This window comes from Colobus angolensis, unplaced genomic scaffold, assembly GCF_000951035.1.
Source record: "Colobus angolensis palliatus isolate OR3802 unplaced genomic scaffold, Cang.pa_1.0 Scaffold16, whole genome shotgun sequence".
NCBI classification, from domain to species: Eukaryota; Metazoa; Chordata; class Mammalia; order Primates; family Cercopithecidae; genus Colobus; species Colobus angolensis.
In genome coordinates, this window is record NW_012114710.1 from 6,468,101 (window position 1) to 6,490,172 (window position 22,072).

General features: G+C 38.1%; 1 protein-coding gene across 1 annotated transcript in view; it reads left to right on the forward strand.

Moving 5' to 3' along the window:
• The first annotated feature begins 6,401 nt into the window (after nt 1–6,401).
• The window catches only part of TMEM64 (transmembrane protein 64), a 54,037-nt gene continuing 38,366 nt past the window's right edge, over nt 6,402–22,072 (forward strand). Inside the window, exon 1 of the mRNA XM_011937201.1 lies at nt 6,402–6,477. Coding sequence (XP_011792591.1) covers nt 6,402–6,477 — 76 coding nt within the window. The remainder of the gene's footprint in view (nt 6,478–22,072) is intronic.

Sequence of the window (22,072 nt, forward strand, 5' to 3'; positions counted from 1 at the left end):
ATAACTTAAAGATTTTACTTTACACAAAAAGTTTACGTAAAACATTTATCCCATTCACTGTACCCAATTTTTTACTTTTAACAAGGGAGACACGAGACATCAGTCAACATATGTAAAATGGACATTGGTTTGATCCCGAAAGGTGGGATAACTCGAAGCGGGGAGGGGGTTTGGGAGCTTTTAGATCACAGGTAGGTGGGAGACAAATGGTAGCATTCTTCTGAGTTTCTGATTAGCCTTTCCAAAGGAAGCAATCAGATATGCATTTATCTCAGTGAGACTTTCAATAGAATGGGAGGTAGGAGGTAGGCTCACCCCAACAGCTCCCAGCTTGAATTAACACTGACATTTTAAAGTATCTAGCAAAGACAAACGTAAGATTTAAACAAAATGTATGCTGGCAATTCTGAAGATATTTCTATTTTTATTCCACCAATAATTGTAAAGCTAGCTTGTTTAATAAAGTTATATTTTAAGTCATGTGAACCTGAAAATTGCTTAGAATTATTTCCTTATCAGTACTCTTTTACTTATAAGCCAATTTTGGTAGACACAACATATAGCAATAAGGTACATACAAATAAACACATCTAGACATGCACACACACACACATAAACAAAGATCCAATAGCTTGGAACCTTAACCATGAGATAGCAATACAGTTTTGCTGGTTTTACTTTGCCCCAATAGATAATCCAATGAAGGTTGTGAACGAAAATTTCGGGTAAAGCAGTCACCATAGCAGTTTGATTTTTAAAGGTCAAGCCTCCCCAGCCTCCAAAGAGCACTGGGACCAAACAGTACCAAAGGAGAGCATCACACATTAACCAGGCTCCCTGCTAGAACAACAGTGAAAAACCTGGATACATGCAACACTATTCCACTTTGCCATTAGACAGTAAACTATGGGGCAGAAAGGAAAATATTGGACAAAACGCACAAACAAAGCAAGCAAGGAAGGAAGGGATTTATTGAAAATGAAAGTACACTCCACAGTGTGGGAGCAGGCCCAAGCATAGGGGCTTAAGGGATCCATTACTGATTTTGTGGGAGTTTAAATACCCTCCAGAGGATTCTGTTGGTTACTTGGGGTACGCCCTATGTAAATGAGGAGGATAAAGTAAAGTTACAAAGTCATTTACTTGGCCTACACCCTGTAGAGAGGGTATTTCCTGTCATCGCTGAAGTGTGAATCAGCCTTATGTTCCCTGCCTCTGGACCCTATATTCTTGCCTCACCATGATTGTAAGTTTCCTGAGGCCCCCCAGCCATGCTTCCTGTATAGCCTGAAGAACTGTGAGTCATATAAAGAACTTGGGTAGTTCTTTTAAGGGAGGACACCACCCCTCATATTGTCTTATGCCCAATTTCTGCCTCAAAGAAAAAGTGGGAGTTAAAGAAAAGACAGAAATGAAATCAGCAGTCAAACAGCCCAGTCCTCCATTCCAGGCCTTGTAGTTAAAGATCGACCCCTGACCTAACCAGTTATGTTATCTGTAGATTCCAGACATTGTATGGAAAAGCACTGTGAAAATTCCTGTCCTGTTCTGTTCCATTCTGATTACCGGTGCATGCAGCCTCCAGTCATGTACCCACTGCTTGCTCAATCGATCACAACCCTCTCACGCAGACCCCCTTAGAGTTGTAAGCCCTTAAAAGGGATAGGAAGCTCAGGGAGCTTGGTTTTTGGAGACGTGACTCTGCCAATGCTCCCAGCTGAATAAAGCCCTTTCCTCCCACAACTCCGTGTCTGAGGGGTTCTTGTCTGCGGCTCGTACTGCTACACTGTATAGCAGTGTGAGAATGGACTAATATACTGTGTCTAAACAGAGTTCTTCTAAGTTTGATTTAAATTTGACTGCAACTTCTTTCCTTCTTTTTAACAAAATCAGAAACTGGAGGGGGAAAAAATGTGATTCTTTGCATTCTCAGGAAAGGCTGAGCCTCAACTTTTATTTTTTTCTACTTTTACCAAACCCATCTCCTGACACACTACATTATCCATGTAAAAATACTCAGCATAAACATGATTCCATTTGAAAGATACTTAACTAGTAGATAAATAAGTTAATGAGATAAGTCAAGCAAAAGAAGCACTTCTGCATAAAATAAATAAAATAAGCAATAATTGCCCAACTCCTCAACTGTGTTAATAACAACAAACTCTGATAAAGGAAATAAGCTGTTCTTGGAGCCAGCTCTGCCTAGGTAAAGTAAGTACACTTTAGCTGATACCCTCTCCAAAGTGCTGTGCTTATTTAAACATATTATTTATAAAAGACAAATGCTGAAATACACTTTAATTGAGGGTCCATTTTGAGGTTGGCCAAGACATTTTTCATTCTTGCCTTTCCTTCAATATAAAGCTAATTTCCTTCCCGGGCACTTTGCCTTCTCTCTATTGGGCCACCTTGCCACATGGAGCCCCTACTGCCATCTCACAGTGGTTATTCAGATAAAAGAAAACCTGGCCCATCACTCAAACTGTACAGGTGAGGAAGACATTTAGAATCAATCTCATGTAGATGATTCAAAACTTAAGAATAAAACCCAGGAGGTAACTGCCTGTTCTCTCTTCCCTTTGTTTTTCATGGAGGAGATTCCTTATCCTTCCATGCTTTATATCTATCCTAACTTTCTCCTCTTGTTATGCATGAACATACCTTCTTGTTGTACCCTTAGTGGATATACATAACTATTCATTTTTTGATAATTTGTTGTAGTATACTGCAGCAGGCTATGTACTAGCCATCCAACAAAATTACATGTCAATTACTCTTACCATATAACCTAGCAATATGTTCTTCAGTAAGGGAATGAATAAATAAACTGTGGTACATCCAGACAATGGAATATTATTCAGCACTAAAAAGAAATGAGTTATCAACTCATGAAAAGACATGGAGGAAACTTAAATGCATGTCACTAAGTGAAATAAGCCAATCTGAAAAGGCTATGGTATGATTCCAACAAAACTATGAAGACAGAAAAAAGATCAGTGGTTGCTGGATGCTGAGGGAAGGGATAGAGGAACAAGCAGAGCACAGAGGCTTTTTAAGGCAGAGAAAATCATATTATAGTGATAGATACATGATATTATATATTTGTGCAACCCAAGAATGAACCCTAACCTAGACTGTGAAGTTTGGGTTATGATGATGTGTCAATGTATGTTCATTGATAGTAACAAATGTACCAGTCTGGTGTGGGATGTTGATAACGGACAGGCTATGCACATTTAAGAATGGGGGTATATGGGAAATCTCTGTACCTTTGTAAAGCAAAAATAAAATTCTAAGCCCTGCAACAAATTGAATGGATCTCTCCTCTCAGTCAAGGATAATTGAAAGTAAACCTGAAACTCTATTTCAGGCCACAATGGGTATAGATGGTTGGACATGCCTCATTATATCTTCCTTTCGTTGGAATTCAGGCACAGCTGACCAGCATTAACATTGCAACAGCGACATTAAGACTGACAAAACAGGCTCTTTGTAACAATAAAATACCAGTATGACAGACAGCAGGCCCTGAAAGAAATCAAAGTATTTTACCACAAAATATATTTCTTTGACATATTTTGAAATGGTCTTGCAAAGCTGTCTGTTGTGGAAAAAATCTACGTTCTCTAGAGAATCCCGTTCCCTCTCCAGGTCTTTTTCCTGTACAGGAAAGAATTAACTAAAAATCTAGTACCTTATTAAGTCTGACAAGAAATATTTACAATTTATTCTCTCTGAAGCCTGCTACCTGGAGGCTTCATCTGCATAACAAAAACCTTGGTCTCCATAACCCCTTATTTAACCCAGACACTCCCTTCTAATGATTCCAAGTCTTAGATAAACTCAATCAATTGTTAATCAGAAAATGTTTGAATCCACCTATTACCTGGAAGTCCCAACTTTGATATGTCTCACCTTTCTGGACAGACATTTGCAAGGAAAACACAAGCATCTACTATCCATTCTAAGTATACTCTTCGGGTCAAGATCTACTTCAATTTCCTGGTACCTCATTTCTACACCTATCACTCGCCAATTTTGTTATTTTCTTTTTTTTCAGCACATTGGATGAAATAATATCAGAAGCTTTCCCATCTGTGATCTGTCTATAGCCTTACCATTAGAAGCCTCACCAGAGCCAGGCAGCTGCAGAAGGCTCTTTTAAAAATGGTTTAGAATGATGACTGGACTTGGCAGCGACTTGCTTTGGAAGCACCAAACAAAAAGTGCTAGCTGGTGTTTGATTTGATTAACTGCAATCTAGACATCCATTTTGTGGACCATATTCCCAGAAGCAAGCAGCTGCACTCCAGGCCTCTGTTTGGGGTTGCTGAGCTGAGCCAAGACATTCACTCTTTGACAACAAAGGCATGTTGGAAGAAGCAGCCAGGAGCAGTACTGGAGCTAGGGAGTGAAGGAATGTTCTGCCTAATGAGTGCCAGATGAAATAACATCTTTGATATATTATTGTGTGGTGTTCCCAAAGGGCTGAACCATTACCCAAGTCACCGTCCTCTGTTGCCTAAGTTACTACACTAACCAGTTTTCCTGCTTTTTTTTTTTTGTATCCATTTTTGATAGGGTGCTTTTTCTTAAAAAAAAAAAAAAAAAAAAAGAAGAAGAAGAAGAAGAGACCTACTAATGCCATCTAGTTGCTTAAAGTTTTCCAATGGCTTCCCATCATGTCTAGAATAAAATCCAAATTTCTTATCCTGGTTTTCAAGGACTTGTCTGATCTGGCCCCTGCCAATCGGCCTAAATTCATTCCTTACAACTCTTCTTTATCCATCATGTACCAGGTACACTGCTCTTTTCGACTCTCACACATGCCAAGTTCATTCCTGGCTTAGAACCTTTATGCTTGCTGTCCTCTCTACCTGAAAGCCCTGAAGGATTTTATCAATTAAACTTTCTTGATGTAACTGAAAATTAACTGGTTCAAAAGAATTAGAGCAAGCCTATGTTTACTTAAGCTACCTTTCTTACAGATAAAAGCATAACCAAGGAGCTTCTTGTCCCATTCTTGGGATGTATTAATAATATACTAATGGTTGTCATATTATTTATATTAAAATTATTCCACTCATTTCTCTAAGAAGTAATAGTAGCTATACCCCATAGGGCTAATTTGTAGCTAACGATATTCATATGATAAATTCAATCTACCTCCCTACATCTTATAATAGTGATTATTTAAGGCCAAATCAACTTGATCCTGGGTTTTAGGGTAAACACTAAGCTTCTTTAAGAAAGAGCCCCAGCTACACAATGGAAATGAGACAAATGTTTATTCCACTTATATGTAACAGTGCAGGGAAGCATAGTGGGCCAAGTCTACTCTCCAAGGACATTCAGCAACTCAGATTCCCTCCACAATGCTGCTCTACTAACACCTGGGACTCAGTCCTCCTCTGAAAAGTCAAATTAACTTGAAGCCATTCCTAAGGTCTAGTTCACAGGAAGACAAGAGAAAGTAACTTCCTTTGAAGCAAGTGAGGTAGAAGTTGCACTCATTGCTTCTGATCATTTTCCATGGTGATACTAAGCTCTATGGTCACATTTTGTGCAAGGGGAACTGGAAATATGGTCTCTAGCTGGATATCCTTGTATCATTATTATTATTATTATTTTTTGAGATGGAGTCTCGCTCTGTCACCCAGGCTGGAGTGCAGTGGCCGGATCTCAGCTCACTGCAAGCTCCACCCCCCGGGTTTACGCCATTCTCCGGCCTCAGCCTCCCGAGTAGCTGAGACTACAGGCGCCCGCCACCTTGCCCGGCTCGTTTTTTGTATATTTTTAGTAGAGATGCGGTTTCATCGTGTTAGCCAGGATGGTCTCGATCTCCTGACCTCGTGATCCGCCCGTCTCGGCCTCCCAAAGTGCTGGGATTACAGGCTTGAGCCACCGTGCCTGGCCATATCCTTGTATTATTAAGAATGGAAAGGCAGATTTGGGGGGCCCACTAGCAGTCTGCCACACTCACGTAATGAATGCTATACTTGATGACTAAATAATTAATTGGCATGTGAGATAACACTCCTTTCTCCCATCCAATACTGATCTCATTGAGAAACAAAAGAATAACAGACAGAAACTAACATAACATTTTTATTAATAATAGAGACCAGGTTGGAGAATATAGCTTTATGTCTGTTAGCCACAGGAATTTGATAATGCCAAATCTCAGAATACAGAAGATTTAACCAAGTTCAGGGCAGCACTGGACCCAAACAAGTCTTCTTATATGGAAGAAAGAGCTTGTCCTTGGAGGAGCAGTAGAACATTTGCTCTCTGCAGGAAATAATGCTCCTAAAAGGAATGATGGCTGAAGTTCAGCCAAGGATACTCTTATTCTAATCAAATTTACTAAATGTATCATTGGTTCCACCTCTCTTGCGATGGCTTGGGTGAAGAAGCAAAGATTGGGTGAAGAAGCAAAGACAGTGCAGCATGTTCTTAGGCATACTCCTAAGAGTAAGAATGAAGAAATCATATATGTGACTGAAATCAAGCCAAACTGGTTATCAATGCATTTCTAAAACCCCCAGTTCTTCAACTTTCAGTTTCTTTTGGTCTCAAACTAATCCCTTCACCAACCCTTCCTGCTGTATCTCTGTTCCTTCTAATGTATCTCTGCTCTCCGTAATTTCTGCTGTGTATATTTTGCCCTCTCTTTAAGACTTTTTTCTCCACTAATTTATTTTCACTGGGAATATTTTACACAACACTGTCTTCAGAGTTCTGGTAGAATTACCTTTCAGTTCAGTCTTAAAACTTTTTCAGAGGAGGGAGAGGATGTTTGCCCAAACTGTGATTAGTGTTTTTGAGTGGTTAATCCTAATGTATACTTAATGAAACAAATTAGGCAGTAGGACCTCTATTTATTGCATCCTCCTCATGACACTACTTGGAGTAGCCTTTGCATAGAATCCTTGCTCAGTGGAAATACTAATTTAAATGGTGGAGTGATTCCTTTGAAGTATCCAGAACTTTTCCTGATTTTATATAAAAAGCTATCACTATGATCACCCACATAAACAAAGGTGTCAGAATGGTATTTAGTGCTATAGTTCCCTCCAGCAACACTGTTGCAACTCTCACAGAACCAAAAATATTCACAGAACCCCAAACTCAGAAAAAGTTGGGGGCAGCTTCAAAGGAGTTACCATTTTGCTACATTCTGAAGCAAGGAATTAAATGTCAAATTCATTCCTTCCCACTCTGCTGAATTTGCTCTGATATATCAATTATGAAATTAGCTAGTCCCATATTAACTGTGGGAAAAAGTTGCACACTGACTCGAAATAATATATGATTAAAATAGTATTCACTTATTATATAGGGAACTATAATATTGAATAGTATTGCTATGAAATGCTTATTTTAAGTGCAACTAATGCCAGTTTAAAAAATATAGCTGTAAAATGCCATTTTAACATCCGGCAAATGAAATCCTGAGAAAGAGTTTTTAGACTCTTTTCTTAGCATGTTTTGCCACAAAAAATAGCATTTCCAGTATTATAGTACATATGAAACTGTATTACCATCCTCTGATTATTTGTCTGTCTTCTCTAACTGGTTGTATATCCCTCGAAGGCAAATAGCCATCTCTGTACCTCCAGAGTAGTATAGTCTGAGCTCCATGAATAAATAATGAATGAAAGCTTCTGGAGCTTCCAGGGTCAAGGTTAAGAATACTATACTTAATCATATAATTAGTATTACCACTTCAAAAGTCTCAGGAAATTGTGTCACACGCTGAATCTTACAGCCTAAGTGGTTAACATGGTGTAACAAGAGTACTTTACTCACATCTCAGATTTCACTTTCTGTTTCTCTGCTTCTGTGTGAAATGTAATTATTTGTTTTTGTTTATATTTTCCCTTTTCCCCTCTTCTACTTGTCATTCCTCCTCCGCATAGCTGTTCCTATTATGGAAATAAATCATGTTTAAATGTTTATGAATTGAGCAAAGTTGAACTTTCCTGGATTAAATAGAAATACTATATTTAAATTACCATTTTTTTTTCTCAGAATGAATATCTTTCTGGATTCCTTTTAATACTGAGGGCCTTATAATTTGACAATGTTAATTAAAAGGCATCTAACATAAAAATGATACATAAATTTTTTTTTTAAAGCACACACATTACAAGTAAGAATTTATCACTATCTTCTGCTGTCTCAAGTTTCTACTTTAAAGGAATATAAAAATTTGTGTAAGACTAGCAAGCAGCAACTACTTTTATAATTGACTTTTCCAGTCCTATTTATCTCTTTTGATTAAACATAAGGTAAAATCTGTTGAAAATTCAGTAATTCAAAAAATGAAGAATCAGTTTTGATATCTATATTTATATTAAATACTGAAAAGATCTTTTTTGTAAGGTACCTGACATAAGTGAAACTGTGGGGATTGTCTAGAATAGAAATACCATTGTGCACCAAGAGTTATTTGTGACCATGTGTAAATACAAAAATAAATTTGGCCTATAGTTTAAACTTTTACTTATATATAACTTTACTGAAAAGTTTTGATGCAGTAAAAACTGTATTATACTGTCCAGATTTATACAGATGTATTATATATTGTATATAGAGATGTATGTACCATTTTATAATGTCAAAAAATTAGATGTATTTCAGAGTTGAGTTTCAGATATCTTGTAAAATTAATTTCTGATATAGTAATGTAACAATTTCTTTTTCCTTGTCTTTCTAATGAAATATAAGAGTTACTGAAGCATAGGCATAACTGATAATGAATAGCTGCAGTAACTACAATAGTTAGCATACACACTAGACCTCTAATGGTCTTTGAATGAAAACCTGGAGGTGATCAAATGAGCAACTGACAAAAAGAGTTTACTGATTTGTCTGCAAAAAGGGATTGCTGAGTGTTTCATTCATTTATTCAGTGAATACCTATTGAATATCTAATATATGCTAGGCCAGGTGTTAGGCCCAAGGAATCCAGCAGTAAACAAAAAAGACACAGTCTACTGTACTCCTGTGGTTTACAGCCTAGCTGAAACAAAAATTTTCGTAATGAAATTACAAGTGAGCATACAAAAAGAGGATGGTTCATGGGGCTATGGACACATAAAACCTAGTCTGAGTGGCTAACAAATTAAAATTGTGTCTGTGTGTGTGCGTATGAGTCTAATTTTCCTAACGCAATCAGGTTATTTAAATGATAATACTTCCAGAGTTAATCTTGGTTAAAGACTGTATGCTTTAGGAGATATGAAGAAGCCCTCCCCTAACTACCTTCCCCAATAGTGTTCTGAATAAAGGTTATAGTCAAGTGTAGATTAAATGCCATTCAACAGGAAAAACAAAATCTATTGACTGCCTAGTAAGTGCTGGAGAACAAGACAGACATATCTTGGCTCTCGGGGAGCTTCCAGTCTAGGAAAACGATGGCTGTTGAAGAATAATACAACATGATGAGTATCTCAGTGAGAGAAGGCCAGAGAGCCAAGGGAAGATACAATTTAGAAACTGAGCCAGTCAGCTGTTGACTGAAAGTTTCCAAAAGATTTGCAGACAAGTAAACAGCTCTACCTCTACCTTTGGTACCTTTAGCATTCTGTGGGATTTGCTGTTCTTTGTCTCTTATAGAGTGTGCCTTTTCACATAGTTTTCACATTCAAATGCTCCATTTTCCCCCAACACACACACTCACTCACACATGCACACCAATGGCTCACAACTGGGTAACACAGGTAAGATCAGTTCTACGTTATGAAGGAGAACTGATCTTTTACCCTTGGCACTTTTTTTCTTAAAGTTGACTTTCCCCCTTCTTACTGCTGAAGTTATAAGACTCTGAAAGCAACAATTAGGGCGTAGGCCTAGGGCAGTGGAGTCAAAGGAGCCTCTTTGCTTTCTTTTCATCTAGGCTTTAGGCCAGCGGCACAAAAGGAGGCTTTGCGGAATGCCATGACTCAGCCTCACTCACTAGGGCTCTGGTTTCGTGCCAGAGACTCATTGTAAAGAATGCGTGTGTGCTCAGACTTTTTCATGGGTCCCCAAGGAATCAAAAGATGGCTGAGTTATTTTTTAGAGACTTGAGAGTCTCAACAAAGCGTTTTTTTAACAGAGATTTGTCTAACAGATAAAAGATTACAATATGTTGCTTTCTTTAGGAAAGATACTCAAAATTTGCAATATTTTGGTTGTTTTTAAAGTATAGAACTCTAGTTGACATTCACACCCTTTCCACCAGTTTAGGGAGTAGGGTCGCTTGCCTTGGTAAGATCACATAATATTGATCGAGCTGATTTTTCTAGGGTCAGGTTTTCCCTTGGTGTCAAGAAAGAGGTCACCAAAGGCCTCCCTTTCCAATCAGCTGGCTGGCAGAATAGGGCTGGGAGGGAATCTGGGGATAGAGGGGTTGTCCTCTTTTGCTTCTTTCTAAGTTCGGAGCACAGCCTACACCACTTCTGCAGTACACAGGGAGCTAACAGGGTCCTCTTGTTTGTCTTTCTCTCCATTTCCATTAGTGCCCACTGGAATCTAAGAAAAGAAAAAAAAAGTGAAGAGAGAGCATCCTAAGAGCCTGCCTTTGCTTGAGGCTGTTCAGGCCTAATGAGCTCAGGAAAAAGAAGCCTTTCATGTACTCAGCCAAGCTTACTAGAGCTTTGTAGAGTGGCTTGAAGCTAAATTCCTAACTAATAAAGTTTTTATTTTTATTTATTTATTTATTTTTTACTGTTGTTGCTTGATTATTTTCTCCTTTGAATCATTTGCTTTGTGAGAATACACCTCTCAGAGGTATTGGGGAGGAGACTTAGTTAAGACAAGTTTAGAAATACTCTTAGTACTCTGATAAAACATATTAAATAGTAACCCAATCTCCCTGAAATTTATAAACAATGTACACATGAACTATTGATTTAAAAGTAAAAAATACTGTTTTTGTTTGCAGAATATATTTTACTGATATTGGTGTCAGTCAAGGACTTGACATTCACTGTAAACAGCATAATATACAGAGCAATTATACATTTATAAACCAGTCCATGGATTTCAACAAAATCTTGACAGTGAATCTAACACTGCCCACAATGAACAACGGATACCCATACTACTACCTACACTGTTCATGAGCTATTCCATTCGACTTGCTAAATTTAGAATTAGAGAACAATTAAATATTAAGAGAGAGGAGAAGGGTTTGAATGCTGATAATAAAATATATCTACCGTGAGTTACTTTGCAGCTATGTGGTTGAAATTTTGCAATGAATAGAACTACTAATCGCTGTAATATACCATGCTAGACTTTCCAAAAGCAAGTGCTAACATAAAAATTTCCTTTTGCATACATTCTTAAAAATGGATATTATCTGTTTTTAGCAAGAGTATCATGTAAATTCCGGCTTTTATATACTGAGTCTCAAAGACCTCTACCTATATGGTAGCTATATGGCTTGCTGCTCTTAGCCACCCTGTGAGGTGAGTGGGTCAGTCACAGCTGTTCCCTTTGTAGAGTTTCCATGCTCAGCTGGCTGCTCTTCTTATTCATCAGGGGTATCATATATAGTCTGAAAAGGCATATTAAATGTTATAGTAATTTGAAAATGAAGCCAAAAATATTGGTTTTATAATGTAGAACACAAAAACAAAGCTGGAACTAGGTGGATGCTAAAGCTAAGATTCTCAATGACGATGGTGTGGGGAAAAAGGTATTCTGTTTATTCAAAAAAGGCATGGGCTTTAGAAAACTGATAGATAATCTTTTTCCTAGATAATCTCATACACTGCCCTGGTTTTACCAACTACTAAAATACTGGTACCTTCTATATTTGCATCTCCAGGCTGGACTTCTCTTCCATCTCCTGACTGGTATATTCATTTACTTACTTAAAAACTCCTTGGAAAAAAAAAGGTCAGCTTGAGTCATACTGTCTCAAGGCATGAATGAATGATCTTGCAAGAAGAGGTTCTTCTACAGAATCTGCAGATAAATAGGTTAAGGAAGGCAGATTATGGAGGCAGCAAATGCAGATGGCCTTCATCAAATCTGTTGTGCTCAAACTGCTTTAGTTTATTCTTTATAACATGTTTTTTTTCTATTTCCAAAAAGTAATACAAAATTTTTAAATTCTAAATTATTTTTGCTGTTTAATAGCCCCTCAAAGTGAGATAAGCAAACCATTAGGCTAAAACCAGATTTAAATAAGCACAAGTTACTAGTGGGTTGATCCATGACAGGCATTAGCCCTCTCACAGATAAAATGTCTACATAGTCATTACCAAAACATAATATGAGGTTATCTGTTGTTATGCTAATATGTAAATGCTTAAACAACAATTGCAAATCAAGCTTACAAAAGCAAATGTGATACCTACTAATTTACAACTGAAATAGTGATTATCCCCTTTGTTTAGAAATTAGTGTTTCAAAACATTAAATCAGCAGAAAAATTGGACATTGAAATGGGAACTGCTACTTAAAATAATTAAGACAAGGAATCATATAGACCTTTATATAAGGCTTTAGTGATTATTAAAAACTCCTATACTAGCCAGAAATGTATGAATGCATGACTTCCACTGGCTTTAATAGACATTTTGTGTAAACTCAGCTGTAATATTTACAACTAGGAGGTATGTTTTTCAAGGTTTTTCTGAGTATATTTGCACAATGAAGCTTTTCTTTAGTATTTGTCTATTTTTGCCCTTATTTCTCATTGATTTAACTATGTATCATATAATAGCAAACATTTCACCAGGGGGAACATTTTTCTATTTGTCTTAAAATATGAGTAGTTCCACAAGTGAATGTAAGTCTTAAAAACCTAGTGCAACTTTATTCTAAGTCCTATTTGACATTTTTCTTTGTGTTTTGAAGTTGAAACTGAACACCTGGAAAACAGAATTACTGGTTTAATATATCTCCACTTATGTATTTTATTTGAAAATGCCTGTAAGAAACCTTACTGAAAATACACAAAAGAAGATTCACTTCGAGAAGCAAAATGGCTTTAACGCAACAAAAATCTTTTTCAGAGTGAAAAAGCAGCAACACCAACGCAACTGATTTTATTCTTTCTACCACCTGAATTGTGCTTAAAATAAAGTGCTTTCTGGATGCTTGAATAGAACAACAATGGATTTCATGTCAACTTTGCCAAAGATTTATCTAATAATATATTACCAAAAAGCAATACTGCTAAGTTACACATAGAATTTCATGGCAAAAAGATAATTCATTAAAACTATATGCATCTGCAAATGTATACAAACACATTTCAAGCCTCTGTCTAATCAACTGATAACCACCATGTGGCATTCTAAAATCATAGTAGATACCTAGGTGCTTAAACAAAAATATAATTTTATCACCTTTTCTTTTTAACTTAAGCTAAAATTGAGTATGTCAGTGATCCCATTTGATTTTTCTCTTCCATTGGACAATAGTTTCTAAATATCATTTTAAATATTTCTCATTTACAATGAATTTGGATTAAGTAAAATGTGCACAATGCTGGCTCCTTGGTGCTTATGTGCGTCATGTATTGGTAAGATGTAAGAAGACTCTTCAACACTACCTTTGCCCTACACAGGTATCCCTACCTAGATAAGGATTCCTTAAAAGGGATTAATGGGATTCTCCAGATTCTCTAACTGATCCTGGGGAAGACAACTGTAAACCCAGCTGTCTTCCCTGGAGGACAGGCATTAGAGACCCCACAGCTATCTCTTTCCACCTATTTACATTTGTAGGATAATGTTGACACTTTAAATTGCAAATAAACGAACATAAATATCTATTACATTTTATTATAGAAAGTTAGAAAGCAGTTTTTGCCCTCCAAGATCAGAGGCTTTTAGCATGCCTCAGCAACTTAGAAATAACAAGATAGTGCCTAAAGATCAATTCTGTGAACTTTAATTCAGGAAGAAAAATGGGAATCCACTGGAATTGTGAAAGACACCCCAGATCCCAGGGAGGAGAATGTGGACAAACAGCTCCTGTGATCGCATCTGGCTACTAAAAGTGAGTGAAGCCCCAGTATGTGAAAGAGGCAGAAAGGCTTCCTCTGTGACTCACCTTTCCACTGGGGATCCAAGCAACCCAGGCCAATGGAAAGCACTTTGTTTATCCCAAGCTCTGAATTAACTTGGGGAGAGGCTTGGAGACACTGTGAGGGAAAGACACCAGGAAAAGCTGCAGGCATTTTTCCAGACCCGGTACCTAAAGCAGGATGCCATTTTTAATCCAGATGCGTACAAAGTCAGCCATTGTTTGTCAACCTGGCAGCCTGGCTGTGGAAGCATTTTAGTCTCTGCCAAGAGATTGGAGCACCTGCCCTGGAGTGGGGTAGGGAATTACATAGCCACAATTTGGGAAGTGCCTCAGCAGTAGGCACTGGAATTGTGTTCTCTCCTATCACAAAGCTGGGGCAGGAGAGAGCTGCTACAGCTGGAGTTTCTCCTGAGTGGCAAGACTTGCAGCTAGGACCAGCTTGGTGACCTGGAATCAGTCTGCGTGTGTCCTTGCTGGGTGCCCCAGCCTGCTCCCCAGTGATCATGGTGCAGCAAGGTCTTCTATATTCCACCCCTAGGCAAAAATCCGGGCACTCAGAGCACCCACCTGCCTGGACCAGCAGCCTAAGCTGCCTGACCCTTCATGGACATGGACATGGTGTAGCATGGGACATAAACATGGTGTAGCAGGTCCCTTTCTGCTCCATACACAGGCAGGTCTCTCCAGGTATTCAGAGCACCCCTCACCTGGATGAGCAGCCTGAGCTGCCCCACCATGCCTATGTATAGATTATGGTGCAGTCAGGCCCTCTCCACTCCATGCGCAGCATATCTCCAGGCATTCATAGCATGTGCTCACCTGGATTGACAACCTAAGCCACCCCACCCTTCCTGTGCAAAGATCTGGGTGCAGAGGGACCCTCTCTGCTTCACATCCAGGCAGATCTTCAAGTATTTGGAACAACAGCTCACCTGGTTCAGCAGCCTGAGCTGATCCACCTTTCCTGTGCAGAGATCTGGATGCAGAGGGGCCCTCTCCACCCCATACCTAAGCAGATCTCCAGGAACCTAGAGTACCCACTATCCTCCTTCCCATGCAGAGAACTTGGGGCTAAAGAGGTTTCTCAGCTCCACACCTAGGCACACCTTTGGGCACTTGGTGGCCACCCACTGGATGCTACCTCAGTAGCGGTACTTGTGCCTGCCATTGGAGGATCTGCAGGTGGATCTTCCCAGTCCAACTCTATGCATCTTGCCCCTCCACCACCCAGGGCTAAGCAGGGAGCTCAGACCACTGTGCACTCCATAAATCAGTGCATTGTCACAGGCAACAGATATCTTCTTCCAGTAAACAAAGATCAAGTATATACCCAGCTGCATTGGCCACAGCCAGCTCTTACCTATAAGCAACATCTGGGTAATATCAACTGAACAAGGTGAACTGGTGTTCCCAGTGCCTGCAGATCTGCCTGGCATAAAGCAGAGAGGGTCCCTCTGCATGCAGATCTCTGCACAGGAAGGGTAGAGTGGAACTGCACAACCTAGTATAAAACCTGCTGACAGAAGTGCACAGGGCTATAAATGCAAAGCCAAAGGCCCTAGCCAAAATTCTCTACAGCCACATCCCCTAGGAAAGCAGGGAAATGGAAAGAAGAAAAAAAACAATAACATGAAGAAAAAATCCTAACCACAGGAAAATAATTACAAAAATAGGAATGCCAGCATCTCCAGATGACAAAGAACCAGTGCAAGAATTCCAGCACCATGAAAAATCTCAATGTAGTGACACCACCAAAGGATTGCTGTAGCTCTCCAGCCATGGTCCCTAACTAAAATGGAAAATCAGAAATGACAGATAAAGAATTCAAAGCATAGATAGCAAGGAAGCTTAATGAGATCCAAGATAAAGTTGAAATCAACAATAAGAAACTTCTAAATCAATCCAGGAAATAAAAGAAGAAATAAATATCTTAAAAATAAGTCAATCAGAGCTACTGTAACTGAAAAACTCAACTAAGGAACTTCAAAATACAATTGAAACTGTTATCAATAGACTGAACCAAGTAGAAGAAAGACATTCAGAGCTTGAAGATTAATCTTTCGAATTAGTCCAGTCAGAAAAAAATGAAGAAAAGAGAACTTCAAAAATGAACAGTCTTCAAGAAATATTGGATTATGTAAAGCAACAAAGTCTATGAATTATTGGTATTCCTGAGAGAGATGGATAAAAAGAAGACAACCTGAAAAACATATCTGAGGGAATAATTCAAGAGAAATTTCGTAATCTTCCTAAAGATATAGCTATTCAGACATAAGAAATCCAGAGAACAGCTGCAAGATGCTACATAAAACAAATATCACCAAGGCATATAATCACCAATCTGTCTACGATCAATGCTAAAGGAGAAGTCTTAAAAGCAACTAGAGAAAAAGGTCAGATTATATATAAAGGGAACTCCATTGGGCTAATAGGAGACTTCTCAGTAAAAGTCATAGGCCAGGAGAGATTGGGGACCTATTTTCAGCATTCTTAAAGAAATGGTACTTCAGTCAAGAATTTCATATCCCATCAAACTAAGCTTCATAAATGAAGGAGAAATAAAATATTTTTCAGGCAAGCAAGCACAAAGAGACTAACTTTATAAGAACTCCTTAAGGGAGGAGTGCTAAACATAGAAATGAAAGAATGATATCTGCTCCCTCAAAAAGACACTTAAATACATAGCCCACAGAATCTGTAAAGCAACCACACAATAAAAACTACAAAACAACCAGCTAATAACTTCATGATAGGATCAAAATTTCACATATCAACCTTAACCTTGAATGTAAATGGTGTTAATACCCCAGTTAAAAGCCACAGAGCGGCAGGTTGGATTAAAAAAAACAAGACCTAGACCTGGGGTGAAGGTTCATGCCTGTAATCCCAGGACTTTTGGAGGCCAAGGTGGGCAGATCATGTGAGATCAGGAGTTTGAGACCAGCCTGGCCAACATGGTGAAACCCTGTCTCTACCAAAAATACTGAAATTAGCTGGGTGTGGTGGCATGTGCCTGTAGTACCAGCTTCTAGGGTGGCTGAGGCATAAGAATTGCTTGAACCCAGGAGGTGGAGGTTGCAGTGATCACACCACTGGGCAACAGAGCGAGACCCTGTCTCAAACAACAACAACAAAAACAAAAACAAACCATCTATCTGTTGTCTTCAAGAGACCCATCTCATGCATAAGGACACCCCATGCTCAAAGTAAAGGGTTGGAGAAAGATCTATCATGCAAATAGAAAGCATTAAAGAGCAGAGGTGACTATTCTTATGTTAGATAAGACAGACATTAAACCAACATTAAACCAGCAACAGTAAAAGAGGACAAAGAAGGACATGACATAATGAAAAAGTTTCAATTCAACATGAAGACTTAACTGTCCTGAATATGTATGCACCCAAGGTTGGAGCACCCAGATTCATACAAGTACTTCTAGATCTATGAGTAGAAATAGTCATACAATAATAGTAGAGAACTTCAACACCCCACTGATGGTGTTAGACAGATCACCAAGACAAAAACCTAACAAATAAATAGTGGACTTAAATTTCACACTTGACCAGTTGGACCTGATAGACATTTGCAAAACAGTCCACTCATCATCCTCAGAATATACATTCTTCTTATCTGCACACAGAACATACATACTCAGTTATAAAGTAAGTTTCAGCAAATTCAAAAAAATCAAAATCATACCATTATACTTTCAGACAGGAATGGAATAAAAATAGAAATCAATACCAAGAAGATCTCTCAAAACCTCATAATTGCATGGAAATTAAATCACTTGCTTCTGAATGACTATGGACAAACAACACAATTAAAGTAGAAATCAAAAAGTTATTTGAAATAAATAAAAACAGAGACACAACATACCAACATCTCTGAAACAAAGCAAAAGCAGTGTTAAGGGGAAAGTTTATAGTGCTAAATGCCTACCTCAAGAAGTTGAAATGTTTCAAATTAACAATCTAATATCACACACAGAGGAAGTTAATAAAGAAGAACAAAGTAACCCCAAAGCTAGAAGAAGGAAAGAAGTAACCAAAATTAGAGCAGAGCTGAATTAAATTGAGAATCAAAAATCATATAAGGGCTCAATGAAACCAAAAGCTGGTTCTTTAAAAAGACAAAGAAGATCAATAGACTGTTAGGTAGATTAACAACAACAACAACAAAAAAAAAAGAAAGTAAGAAAAAGAAAATGAAAAAACAAACAAACAAACAAAACAAAACCCAGAAGATCTAACTAAGCACGATCAGAAATGATCACGGTGACATTACAACAAACTTCTTGACATAAAACAGTTCCAGTGAGGGCATTTTAACAAGATAACCCGTGAGCAAAACAAAACAAAACAAAAAAAACAAAAACCTAGAGGGATTTTCTGTCCAATTCTGCAGTTGGAACAAAGCAAAATAAAGTGCTGTTTCTCTGTCAAAAGCAAGTTAGAAAGGATAAGAAGTGCTAAGCAGATTTTTTAAAATTACTTGTAACAACACTCAAAGGAAAACATTTTGGTATATTTCCTTCCGGTGTTTTTAAGCATATTTTCAATATACATTTCTTATACACTAAGTCCTCATTTTATGTGTCAAAATAATACTACCTAGTATAAAAGGGAATATCACACAAGTTCAGTATTTAGTAAAAAATTAGAAGGGAGCCAAAATAAAAGATAGTATGAAACAGACTAGGCCGGGCGCGGTGGCTCAAGCCTGTAATCCCAGCACTTTGGGAGGCCGAGACGGGCGGATCACGAGGTCAGGAGATCGAGACCATCCTGGCGAACACGGTGAAACCCCGTCTCTACTAAAAAATACAAAAAACTAGCCGGGCGACGTGGCGAGCGCCTGTAGTCCCAGCTACTCGGAGGCTGAGGCAGGAGAATGGCGGGAACCTGGGAGGCGGAGCTTGCAGTGAGCTGAGATCTGGCCACTGCACTCCAGCCTGGGCGGCAGAGCGAGACTCCGCCTCAAAAAAAAAAAAAAAAAAAAAAAAAAAAAAAAAAAAAAAAAAAAAAAAGAAACAGACTAAAACACTAGTTGGGAGGGGAAGGGACTCAGAAGACAATGGGAGTAATTAAGAAGGGTGACCCTCAGAATGGGAGAACCTAGTGAGGATCTGCAGTTCCAAAATAAAATTTAGAGATAACTTAGACAATAGATCGCATATTGCTTTACAGTTTAACCTGTAATAATACCGGGAAGGACACTTTTTAGGTCACTCTGTAGCCTGTTCCTCCAATATGAAACTAATATAGGGAAGAATCTTGGACTATTCATACCCAAGTCTAAATGCAACCCAAGAAATAATGCTCAATACATTCTTTCTGTGTCATCACAGAGCCAATTTGTTATTTGGGTTTTTGGCTTTTAATCTGAGGAATGGCTCTAGGACAATTGTGTTTTGAAATAGGTACTGTATTTACGGGCTGCCAGGATATATTTTTAAAGGCATATTTTATACACTGGGTATGAAAGAGGAATTATGCACAAATGTCCCCCTAGAAAAAGTCCCTTTATTAAATAGATTTTCCAGCTTATACTGAATTGAAGATTTTCATTGGTTAGAAGGGAATGCTATTTCATCAACTTATAAGGCAATAAAAATATAAAAACAGGAATACAAAGATATTAATCTTAAGCTCTATTCACGTGCATTAAATCTGAAAAGGAGTTTGGTCAGATTTTTTTGTGCAAATGAAAAATATTTAACTGTTTTTAAATATTGAACTAGTTTTGTTATGCAAAGCAGTATTTTTCCTGTATTTATTAATACTTATTAATGAACTCAAGCCAATTCCTTTTATTTTACCAATTTTTAGAAGACCATTTTTCCAAAGGACATAGAGGAATAACAAATATCACATTTGGCTGAGCGCAGTGGCTCACTGCACGGTGGCTCACACTGCTGTAATGTCAGCACTTTGGGGAGGCCAAGGCAGGAGAATAACTTGAAGACAGGAGCTCAAGACTCCTGTCTTCAAAAAAAATAAAAAATCACATTAAAAGTGTTTATGTGATTTTTTTGGCACTTAACTTTTAATATAATGATATTACTAAAATATAAATAAAATGTTTGCCTCTGTAAGTCATTTTGTTTTCATATTAAAATATTATCCCATTTTGATTAATCATTAAGTGGTAATATTTCCTAAGAATTAAGCTTTCAAATTCTTTTCTTTCAGCGTATTTCTCAAGTTGTCATCACTATGAGTAAGCATTCAACTAAATTAGAGGATATTTTATTTAAAAAATTTATTTTATAAAGTGAATTGCTTTAGAAGTACAAGTAACCTTTTTAAGAAATTATTATTATTATCCTATTCACCAGACATAGGACAAGTTGCATATCTGATTTTCTTAGACAGGTAAGCTTATTTTTCCAACAACTCTGAGTGATTTCCTCATTGCCAAGTAGCCTGTAATTCTCACATGAAATTTATTTTTAAAATGAATAAAACAGTATTGTCTATGAACATCTATGTTCTCCAAGGAGACAAGGAACCTCTTGAGGGCTAGGACCCTGTGGTTCATTTTATATGCCCTGCACATTTCAGCAGTTGAGGCATTTCAGATCATTTTTTAAAAAGTCATGAATGAATGAGCCAGTATATAAAACTAATGTAAATAGTGCTCTGTGCTTCTCTTAGCATTTCACAACAATACAAGAAATTATTCTTTTTATTTCTCCATGTCCAGTTTCTCCATCTTCACGATCAAATTTTATTAGGTCGCTGTTCTAGTTTCCTGGAGCTGCCATAAGACATCACCACAAACTATGTATGTGGCTTAAAAACAACAGAAACTTATTTTCTCACACTTTGGAGGCCAGAAGTCTAAAACCAAATTGTCAGCTGGGCTATGCTCTCTATAAAAGCTCTAGGGGAGAATCCTTCCTTGCCTTTTCCAGCTCCTGCAGACACCAGGTGTCCCTAGGCTTCAGATGCCTCCCTTCCATCTCTGCCTCTGCCTTCACGTGGTTTTCTTCTCTTCTGTTTTTCTTTTCTGTCTCTTACGAAGACATGTGCCATTGGATTTAGAGCTCACCTGGTTAATCCCAGATGATATCATCTGGCGATCCTTACCTTCATTGTATCTGCAAAGGCTATACTTCCAAATAAATTCACATTCACAGGTTCTGAGTAGGCATATCATTTGGGGTCCATTATTTAATCCACCACAGTTGCTAATTGTACAGATATCTTTCTATTGAATATTTTCTTAAATACCTTTTAAATGGGGCATACATATTTGTGTTAAATAATATGTTAAGCTGATACTAAAACAAACAGAAGACAAGACACTAAACATATAGTGGCCTAAATAAGGTAGGAGTTTATTTCTCATCTCACAGTCTGGCCAGGCTAAGTGGTTAGAGTGGCTCTGCTCTGTTAGGTCACAAAGGGTCCCTGGTGCCTTGGGTCTCTGCCATGTTGGCATTTCAACTCAGAGGGGGAATGAAAGTGGGGAACAACAACTCATTTCATTTTAAACAAGTAAGATTCGGCTGGGCACATCAGCTCACGCCTATAACCCCAGCACTTTGGGAGGCTGAGTGGGAGGATCACTTGAGCCCGGGTGTTCAAGACCAGCCTAGGAAACATGGCAAAACCTGCCTCTACAAAACATACAAAAAATAACTGGGTGTAGTAGCATGCACCTGTAGTCCTAGCTATTTGGGAGGCTGAGGTGGGAGAATTGCTTGAGCCTGGATGGATGAGGAGGCAATGAGCTGTGATTGTGCCACTGCACTCCAGTCTGGGCAACAGAGTGAGACTGTGTCTCAAAAAAACCCCCAAAAAACAAATAAATGAAGTTAGAGTTGAACACATCACTCTTATGTTACCATTCTGCTGGAGAGAACTTATTCATGTGGCTACTTCTAGTTGCAAGTAAAACTAAACAATTGTATTTCTCGCTGGGTGGCCATGCATCCAGCTTTAACTCTACCACTATGCAAACTGGAGGACAGATGGAAGAAGAACTAGTGTGTGACAATGTTAGAAAACCTTAACTCTCC